Consider the following 10,099-nt stretch of genomic DNA (forward strand, 5'->3'; position numbering starts at 1 on the left):
TCCTCAAAACCAACTGCCTAAAACACACAAGGCTGCTGATATGGACCCGCCTATTCATGCAAGGCTGATTGACGATCGTTTCATTGCGTCACTTCCTTGATTCGATTCCACAATTGATTGATCCACCCACCCACTGCACTTCACTTCATTCAAGCAGACATCTCCCAACTTATCAAATTCAACTCCTTTCATCATCTTTAATAAACAAAATCTCAAATCTCAAACCTCAAATCTCACAAAAGACCTTTTACAAGATGAAGAAATTCTTGAATAAAGCAAAAGACTCGTATAAAGAGTTTCAAGATCATACGAGTAGCGGGGTTGGAAGTGGAGGGGGAGGGCCGGCTTCTCAACAACCTGTGGCGCAACAACCGAATCAGCCGGTTGATTTGGGACCACCGGCTTCGATTGATGTGTTGAGGTATAGATATCATCATGGAACGAATTTAGGTTCTATTTTCGGTATATCATCTATTTCCTTTTTCTCCGGCTTTTATCTCATCTCATGATTCTCGTTCTCATCCAACTCCTCCACTCCATATAACCAACCAACCACAAACTTGCCGTACATCAAACTGACCATCCCCAGTCCTCGAAAAATGGCTCCACGGCTCCATGTTCCCCGCGTCCTCCAAAGGCGGCTCCGAACTCGACGCCGCCACCGCCAGCCTCTCAGAGCTAGGCCTCGACGCCGCGCGCTCCAAATTCGAGCAGCACTGGGCGAACGCAGTCTCGGATTCTGATTTCGCGTGGCTGGTCAACGAGGCGAAATGCACGAGCATTAGACTGCCCATTGGGTACTTCACGCTCGGCCCGGAGTACTGCAAGGGCACGCCGTTCGAGAAGGTCAGCGGCGTGTACGCGAACGCGTGGGCGGCAGTGCGGACCTTGGTCGCGCGGGCCAGGAGCCACGGTATCGGGGTGCTGATCGATCTCCATGCGCTGCCGGGCGGGGCGAACGGGGATGCGCATTCGGGGTCCGGCACGGGGAAGGCGGAGTTCTGGGGGTCGCGGGGGAATGTGGCGCTGGTAAAGAAGGTGCTGGGTGCGATTGCAGGTGAGGTGAGGGGGGGAATGGACGGCGTGGTTGGGATCCAGGTTGTGAATGAAGCGGTGTGGGGAGCGAAGCACATGTATGAGTTTTACGAGCAGGCGCTGGAGACGATTGGGAGTGTGGATGCGAGGATCCCGGTTTATATTAGCGATGCGTGGGATTTGGAGAAGGCGCTGAAGTGGTGTAATGGGCGGAAGAGAGGGGGATGCCCGGTGGTGGTTGATACGCATAAGTATTATACTTTCAGTGACAAGGATAGGGCGCAGGCTCCGCAGGAGATTATTGCGAGGATTGGAGGCGAGTTGAAACAGTTGGATGGGAAGGTGGGGAATTTGTGTGATAGAGGTGAAGTTCAGGTTGTCGTTGGAGAATGGTACGTCTTTCTCTCCCTCCCTTCTTTCTTTCCAAATCTTCACTCCACTTTCACCCCATCCATCCCTTCTCTTCATTTGACTTCACCCCCTCAATTCACCCCCTAACAAAAGAACAGGAGTTGTGTCCTAGACGGCAAAACCTGGTCCCGCGTCTCTCCCCAAGAAAAAGGCAACCTCGTAACGCAATTCGGCCGTGCCCAAAGCGCCGTCTGGCAGCAACGAGCCGGTGGGTCTTATTTCTGGACCTACAAAATGGACTGGATGGACGGCGGAGAATGGGGATTCGCCGAGCAGACCAAAAAAGGCAATATCCCCCCTCCCGCGTACCTCTGTCTCCCAGCCCACGAAGTCCGCAATAGACTCCAAAGCGCGAGCGAGAGACGCAAGGAGTTGGGCGATGGCGCGAAGCGCGGACATGAGGGGTATTGGGACGGGCAGAGTCCGGGACAGAAATTCGAGCATTGGCGGTATGGGGAGGGGTGGGAGCTGGGATATAGTGATGCGATGAAGTTTTTTGCGTTTAGGGGGGACGAGGGAGGGGAGGGGGGTGATCGGATTGGGTGTTTGGAGATTTGGATCAGGAGGCGGTTGGGGGAGAGTGGGCAGATTGGGGGGGGCGTTTGCGTGGGAGTGGGAGCAGGGGTTTCGGGCTGGGGTGAGGGCTTTTGAGGAGGCGGTTGGGATTTAGATGGAGGGAGTGGGAGTGGGAGTGGGAGTGGAAGTGGAAGCGAGAAAGGGGTGAAGCTGAAGCGGAAGGGAGGGTGAGGGGGCTTTACTGTACAGACGGTAGTAGTGTAGAAAATGATGAGAGTATATATCTGCACAAGCAATATTCTAGGGAATAGAACGACAACCTATCTATCTATGTATACCGATTTCCGGGCGATTTCCTGCAATGTTGGAATCTGAGGCTTTAGAAATCTATCGTCATTCATTTTCCGTAAACCTCTCATATATATCAGAACGATTCATATCCGTAGCTTCATACATAAGATTACATATTTAACAAACACCATAGATAGTAATTTCTTACACGTACGTATAGTAACAAATCTTCAAACCTTCACTCAAATCAGACTCAGGCCTAGCATTAAGATAAATGTAGTATTTCACATCAGTATTTTTCTTTCCATCTAGCCCACCCGTGCACGGCTTCCATTGCTCCCTCACCAAGCGCAAGCGCTGGCTCTTAGCTAGCGCGCTCTCACATACATACATACATACATACATACGCAGAGGCTTCATATCCTAGAAGGTACAGTACGCTAGCGCATTCGTCAGCTCAACGTGGTCGAGAAGCGGTAGCTTGGAAAGCTGTGTTGCTGTTGACTGTGCCGAATCAAAAGTCCCCTTCACTTCGCTCGTACCGGGCGTCTCTGCTTGATGGATGTGATTATTGTGGTGTAGGTAGACATAAAAGCATGCGCAAGAAAAAAATATTTACTCTATACTCCGTATAATATCAATCTATCAAATAAACAGTTTGCTGTACTTGTATGAGTACCAAACGCCGCAAAACAATCAATTAATCAATCAATCAGTCAGTCTCGATAACGTGACTTGCGTTGCGGTACGTCATGTTCCGTACTCAGCAAATCAAATCCTTCACGCTCATGCCTCCCCTGCTTTCAATTCTAGTCCTAGCGTCCGCGCTCGTGCTCGTGCTCGTACCTCGTCTATCGGTATTCAGCATTAAGAGCGCGACGGTGGCTTCTTGATCCATATCTAGATTTAGAGATAGAGATAGAGATGGATTTCGTTGGGGTGGTAAGGCGGGGCTTGTGAGGGTGGAGTTGGGGCGCGCATGGTCGTATGTGGAGGTGGAAGGGCCGAGAGCTGGACTTGTGGTTGTCGATGCGCATGCAGATGTAGAGGTGGATGCGGAGGTGGATGCGGAGGTGCTGAAGCTGTAGTGGCGGTGAGTGTTGGAGTGGGAGGCGGGTGATATGGGGGAATAGGAAAGTCGTCGGTTGAGGGGGTTTTGGGGGAGGAGGGCTGGTGATGTGGATATGGATGTGGATGTGGAGATGGAGATGGGGCGCGGTGTTGGTGTATAGGTAGGTGAGGTGCCAGCTTCAGAGCCAAGCATCTCTATATCGCCATCTGCCTCATACTGTGTATATTGTCTCGGTGTGCCGAGGTCATCTTCTCGTCTTGCTGGTCGAGGGGGAACGAATTGCTCGTTCTTGTCTGATGAGGAAGTAGAAGGCGGATTCGCTCGATTGTTCTCTGCTTGTAGTTTCGTGACGCAGTCTTCTAGATATCGTACATAATCTATTGACGCCTGTGGTAAAGTAGAGCAGAGCAGTTAGCGACAGGATTGGATTGGATTGGATTGGATGTGGTATGTATTGTAGTACTAACCTGTAGAATGGCTAGCTTGTGCATTTCTCCCGTACAAGCAGGTATCATGTCCTTCAAAACCCCAAACTCATCGTTCATCTTGGATCTCCTCCTCCGCTCAATCAAACTATGTGCCGTCTTCCTAGCAATCTTCCGTCCAGCAACGCTTGTTGAAGAAGGCTGTTTCTTCTTTGGCGGGGCCGTTGATTTGGGAGCTGTATACTTGGGGCTCTCTTTAGGAGGTTCAATCTCCTCTGCTTGTTGGGGTTTCATCTGAATAATCTTTCTTGATCGCGTAGGTGGTGGGGGAAGCGCAAAGGAATCCTTGGGAGGTGCTTGAGCTACTGACGAGCGTCTACGGATCTTCACTACCTCGCTGGCGGGAATGAGAGGTGATTTTGGGGACGCGGGGTGATATGACGAGCCGGACTTGAGAATCGTCGCCGCTCCGGAAGGCTGGAATTCCATGTCTGCTACAGCTGGTGGAGGCAGTTCGAAGGACGTCTGCAACGAGAAGAACTGCGAACCATCCTTGCTCCTGATCTCGGTGGAAGATGCAGGTGTTGGCGGGTGCTCTGGTCGGGGCATCGTGCGTGCCCCGAGTATTCCGTACCTAGGTAGGGTAGGGATGGTGAACTCTGAAGCTGAAGCAGTCTGGTAACTCAGGATGGTCTCGTGAGCGAACAGCTCCGTAATAGTCTCTTCTGCGTAGGACAAGATTGAAGAGAATATGATATAATACCGACTCGGTAGTGGAGGGGAGAGGGGAAGAACAAAGTGCAAACAGTGGGGGATATATGAATACACCCACGATGAGTGCGCAGGGAGATGGTGCTTAAAGTATAGAATGGGACAGTAAGGACGAGGAGGGGAGGGCTCTCTGCACTAGCAGCCCTCCATGGTAGACATTGCAGGCTTTAATAAGACTCGCATCGTCGACGATGGTGGGACTCGTACTATCTATCGGCTTCACGATAATTGCAGGCCACTCCACGCCAGCAGGATAACAAAATGGCCTCTCGGGCAGGTTGGAATGTCGCGTGCTTCATTTGGTTGGTTGATGGAAGGTTGCAACAGCATCAGCCACTCAGAGCACGAAGATGGGAACGTGCTGTTGGTGGAGCTGGTGGCTGGGATTGGGTGGGGTAATGATCACGTGCATGTTTGCCCTTTCAAGTGTGGAAGAGGTGTACAAGATTGAGAAAAAGGCAAATTTTTAAGGTTTCATAAGTTGCAAATATCAGACAACTATGGGCTGCATGCCTTGTTTGGTCATATGCTATCAAGTTTCAAGAACCCCTTTATCAGGCCAACCCCCCTTTTTCTGTTAGCGAGAACGCTTATAAAATTGATTTAAAACTCCTGCAGTGTTTTACGGCCTTCTCCCTTAAGGCTCGCCAATAATAAACCCTTAAGTTTGCTGGACATAAAAAGGGGCACATATTCTTGTTAGTTCTCAATGTCCCACGCTACATGACATATTATAAATTATATACCGCTTTTTTTTTCTGTCCAGCGGGAGCTTCTTCTTTTTGTAGAGACGGCCGTAAAACACTATTTGGAACAAGAAGCCATGTGGGACTATAACCCAAAGGAATGTTCTGCTTACTTCCGGGAGGGATGTTTTATTCCATCTAAAAGTCCCGACTAGGTTACGGGGTCCTGTGAGAGTTATCTGATTCTTATTTTTACAGCACGACTATCAACCCCATCTGTGATACAAAAACATCTCTAGCCACACTTCCAATTCAGAGAATTATTATCCCCTCTGCTTAGCCCCGGGTATCCTCGTTCCAAAACCAAAAGCAAAAGTCGATTCTCTACCATCTGGTCGCTTTTGAACCTTTCCCCATGCCAGTCCATATTTCCCCACAGGCCAGATGCCCAAACCTCCCTAAAGCAAGCTTTTCAACAAGATAGGCATAGTGTCCGGCCTCGTGATCTCTCGTAACAAGTTTCCAAAGACTTTAAAGACATCGACCCGAAAACACAATTATCAAGCAATAAGTTCAGCCGCGGTTAGGAAGATATCATCAATGCCGGCTTTGATTCCTTCGATGCCATCAAGAAGATCACAGCCTCCTGGAACCCAGAACTTAACGCTGCCAATTGCCCCAGCGTCAAATCTATCAGCAGTCTTAACGCACTTTTTCGCATGAAGCCGTCCAAGTTCATTCTTGCAGTTGCCATCGCTGAATGCGATAACATGTTGCATAGGCTCATGGTCGGTATAAATACTGGCAGCTTCTGGTCCGATTTTAACACAGAAGCAACTCAACGCGCTTTTCCATTTCGCGTATTTGTCGTTGTTACTGAGAAAATATGTTATTAGCAGCGGCTAGTATAAAGAAGTTCTTTTATAATAACTATAGGAGGAGTCTTACTTGCAAGCATCACTGGTATATTTGCTGACGTGATTCGCGTTTCGGACTTCAAGAGCGGCAGCTTGTGTGACGGCTGTGAGGGAAAGGAGTGCAAAGATGGTAGAGTAACGCATCTTGCCTGGTATGAGATGAATATCGAAAGTATGTGGTGATTGAATTGTAGAGATGGTGGATCTTTGTGTTCTGTAGGTAGGTAGGAAGTGAAGAGTTTGGAGAAGAATAATAATTGCTCGGTGGACTTTTCAGATATATATTTATATTAATTTGAATTTGGTTCTTATCTAACAGGAACTGGACTGAACTATTACTTCTGACACACTTTTCAATAGCCAGTTAACTAGTAATCTTAACTTAATTAGTAATGGGTCAGTTTTATTAGGTTTAATTTAGGGACCATAGGTATGGGCCCCAGCGGTCGTAAAGCTATAGTAATGCCTCTTTGAGACCAGTTTTCTCTCCGCTTTTACTTCCCTTGCTTTTTTCTCAGATATATAATTCGATGTCACTCTTGAAGAAGTTTTGAAGCAGTTCTCTTCCTTTCTCTCTCTCAGTATACAAATTTAGTAAGTTACTATTGAGCATGTCTTAATACTCGACTTTCTATGATACGATATAACTGAACTTAGCAATAATTTCAGTAACCCACGGGATAGTTAATTCCTTTGTACTACTACTTGGTAGTCCAAGCGGTGGACTGTTTTAAGTAGGATTCTTTATTCAGTTCTTCGCTAGTCTGGCATTAGCATATAACCACCTGGTGCACTGGGTGACCCTGAAATTTAGACTTCCGAATAAAATAGAAAACTCTGACTAGAAAGGAATGTGGGGTAAGATTTTTAATTTCATATCGTTTGAAAATGCTTTCCGTAGGGCTGCGGCGGTTTTATTGTGCGGTCAAAACCCATCCTACCTGCCAACTACAGCTCGCGCGCGCCCTAGTATTCCAGTCCAAACTTCCATCTTATAAGAAATTCCTCCTAGTACCAATTTCCTTCCGACCCTTAAATATTTAAGGATATAGCCCATCTCCAGTTGGAGAAGGCCCACATAGAAATTACCAGGAGAGGGGTGGAACTTGGCTTACCGGGCACTATAAAAAGCCTTTTCCTAATTGGGTTAGATGCAACTCAATTTAGGTATATAATTGAGTCCACTTAAGTAAACCGAGTAATTGGGGTACATGTAGGTAGGGTCATACATGCTTTGCTTTATATGGAAGGAGGTACGGGCTTGTACGACCTTCGTTCGTCCTACCCTGCAAGGCAAAGACGGATACAACATAGATATATGTATCGTGTCTCTCAGAACCGCCACCCCTTCTGTTTTCACTTTCCTCACTCTCACACCTAGTTGACTTGGGTCTCGATTCATATAACAACTCTCTTCTGCAATGGCTTTCTCACTCGCTGAGCAGAGCGTGTTTTCCCTTGCTGGCGCTGGTCTCTGCTGTGTAAGTTCTTGTACTTGCATACCTACAACGCTGCGCTCACCCAATTTCATGCTTGATTGTGCATTTATATCTCGTATTTCGTAGCAACTCATGTCTATTTAGGTCTCGTTGAAAGTGACTTACACGTCTTAGTTTCTCTTCTACCTCACGCTCCGCGCTTTCTACCGTGTAACCCTTCATCCACTCGCCTCCTACTCGGGACCAACCTTATGGTCTATCTCCGACCTTCCCTCCGCCTACCAAACTTTCCGGGGTACGCTTCCATTCAAGATCTCCTCTCTGCACGCCAAGTACGGACCTGTTGTACGCATCGGACCTAATGACCTGACGTATATCGTGGAGGAAGCATGGACGGATATCTATGCGCGCAAGGTCGAATTGAGGAAGGACCCGAGCCAGTTTGTGATTGTGGGAGAGGAGAAGATACCAGGGCTCCTGACCTCCCCGGACGAGCAGGCACATTCTAGAATGCGGTACTTTTGTCCTTCTTGCTTCCATTCTACACAAGGTGGTTGTGGCTGACGGAAGGCTTTCGCAGACGCAATCTCGCTCACGGCTTTTCCGAGAAAGCTTTGCGGGGCCAGGAGTATATCATTCGGGGCTATGTTGACTTGCTGATGCAGCGACTACACGAGAACTGCGGGAAAGGTACTGTTGATATAGCGAAGTGGTTGAACTTTGCTAGTTTCGATATTATTGGGGACTTGACCTTTGGAGAATCCTTCAGCTGTCTCGAGACGTCTGAAATGCATGTAAGTCTAAAGCTATTTATGGAAGCGGAGAGAGATGTTGATGAAAAAACAGTTCTGGGTACAGCTGATATTCGATAACCTGAAATCAATATCACTTCTCGGCCTGATGAAGAAGTTCCCGCCGCTTGATAAGATCCTTCTTTCTCTACTCCCAAAGAATGCCATGGAAAAGCAGCAGGAGCATCTAGCACTCACAGAAGCCAAAATGATGAGGAGATTGGAGTCTCAAGAAAGCCGTCTCGACTTGTGAGCTCCTCAAGCCCGCCCCCTGATTGCTCTTGTTCCAGCTAACGCCATATGAAAAGCCTTTCGGAAGTCCAAAATCAGATCAATACACCGTCTGGAATGAGCAAGGCTGAATTGCTACCCACAGTCAACCTCCTCATTGTAGCAGGCTCCGAAACAACGGCCACCTTGCTAAGCGCCACAAGCTACTTCATCCTAACCAACCCATCCTGTCTCTCCAAACTCCAAGCAGAAGTTCGAAACGCATTTAAAACGGAAAAAGAAATCAATATCGTTAGTGTGAACAGCTTGAGCTACATGCTAGCTATCTTGAACGAGGTGCTGAGATTATACCCCCCTTCGCCAGCGAGCTTCAACCGATTGACGCCACCTGGTGGCTGTCAGATCGTAGGGAAATTCGTGACAGGCAATACAAGCGTGGCAGTCAACCAATGGGCTGCGAATCACTCTCCTACTAATTTCGTCCGGGCCGATGAATTTATACCCGAGAGATGGATGGGAGGTGACGAGTTTGCGGGAGACAACAGGAGGGCAGTGCAACCATTCAGCGTGGGCCGAAGGGATTGTATTGGAAGGAATCTGGCGTATGCGGAGATGAGGCTGGTTCTTGCACGACTGGTGTGGAATTTTGATATGGAGCTTGCTGAAGCGAGTAGAAATTGGATGAAGAACTTGAGGGTTTTCTTGGTGTATGAGAAACGTCCTCTGATGGTTCATTTGCAGCCAGTTGTTAGGGGCTGAATTGTAATTTATACGTGTCTGTATAGACACTTGAAGCGAGGTATAATGTAGTTATACACGAAGGAAGTAAATCACAGGTAAAATATTCACTCGGAACATATTCTCTTACAATCGACTTACGTTCACCACTTTGAATGCGTGACATTACTTGAACTATTCAATTGACCCAATGCCTTTTAGACCTTCCGGATGAACCACCGGAGAAGCTTTTATGATGTTACCTCCATGAATCTGAGAAGATAGAAAATGTATTTCCCAAATCTGCATCATGGCTTGACTTGTACAATTAAGATCATTCTTGATAAACGAGACGTTTTCTTCAGCTCTATTCCAAGACTCCGCTTACTGAATGCAAAGAGATCTAAAATATCAGTCCGCCCGTATAACGATTCTCTTCCTATAATATCCAAAAGATTCACATTTGCCTGAAGCTGTTGAGTATAGCCCATATACAGAGCTCAATGCTGCTGACTTACCATGAGAATCACTTAATCTTTCATTAGGAATTTGTCTTCTGTTCCCAGCTGAGGAGGAGGGTTTAGTCAGCTTCAGATTCGATATTTTCAAGTGAAAGAAAGGCATCATGCAACTCACAGGTCTAAGAGCAGCTTCCACAAGATCGAAAACAGCAGTCCTTGAAGCCCGTTGGCCAGGATACGCGTCTTCAGTCCACGGCCAAGCAATCCAATTACCCCATCTTCGCGGACCACTGCTCTCGCAGCCTCGGCTATAAGTGCGTTTAGCGGAAATTGTCT

The 10,099-nt window shown here is 47.7% G+C and overlaps 4 protein-coding genes across 4 annotated transcripts; 2 read left to right on the forward strand and 2 right to left on the reverse strand.

Annotated features, from left to right (window-relative positions):
• Positions 1 to 242: 242 nt before the first annotated feature.
• On the forward strand, positions 243 to 2,097 carry exg3 (Glucan 1,3-beta-glucosidase; the record flags this gene model as incomplete). Its single annotated transcript, XM_031148214.1, has 3 exons — positions 243 to 462; positions 590 to 1,427; positions 1,545 to 2,097. Coding segments are annotated over 3 exons (1,611 nt in total), but the record flags the coding sequence as incomplete, so codon positions are not given.
• A 919-nt stretch (positions 2,098 to 3,016) lies between these two features.
• srebf2 (Sterol regulatory element-binding protein) lies at positions 3,017 to 4,359 on the reverse strand (the record flags this gene model as incomplete). The annotated part of the gene is made up of 2 exons (XM_031148215.1): positions 3,017 to 3,712; positions 3,793 to 4,359. 2 exons carry the CDS (start codon positions 4,357 to 4,359, stop codon positions 3,017 to 3,019), a joined length of 1,263 nt encoding a protein of 420 aa, XP_031006275.1.
• A 1,408-nt stretch (positions 4,360 to 5,767) lies between these two features.
• Positions 5,768 to 6,268, reverse strand: LHYA1_G003242 (uncharacterized protein; the record flags this gene model as incomplete). The annotated part of the gene is made up of 2 exons (XM_031148216.1): positions 5,768 to 6,083; positions 6,156 to 6,268. The coding sequence occupies 2 exons, from the start codon at positions 6,266 to 6,268 to the stop codon at positions 5,768 to 5,770; spliced, it is 429 nt and encodes a 142-aa protein (XP_031006274.1).
• A 1,277-nt stretch (positions 6,269 to 7,545) lies between these two features.
• Positions 7,546 to 9,344, forward strand: stcF_0 (putative sterigmatocystin biosynthesis P450 monooxygenase; the record flags this gene model as incomplete). Its single annotated transcript, XM_031148217.1, has 5 exons — positions 7,546 to 7,605; positions 7,738 to 8,078; positions 8,114 to 8,357; positions 8,383 to 8,603; positions 8,663 to 9,344. 5 exons carry the CDS (start codon positions 7,546 to 7,548, stop codon positions 9,342 to 9,344), a joined length of 1,548 nt encoding a protein of 515 aa, XP_031006273.1.
• Positions 9,345 to 10,099: the final 755 nt, after the last annotated feature.

The sequence above is a fragment of the Lachnellula hyalina genome (genome assembly GCF_007821495.1).
Source record: "Lachnellula hyalina strain CBS 185.66 chromosome Unknown contig00048, whole genome shotgun sequence".
Taxonomy (NCBI): Eukaryota; Fungi; Ascomycota; class Leotiomycetes; order Helotiales; family Lachnaceae; genus Lachnellula; species Lachnellula hyalina.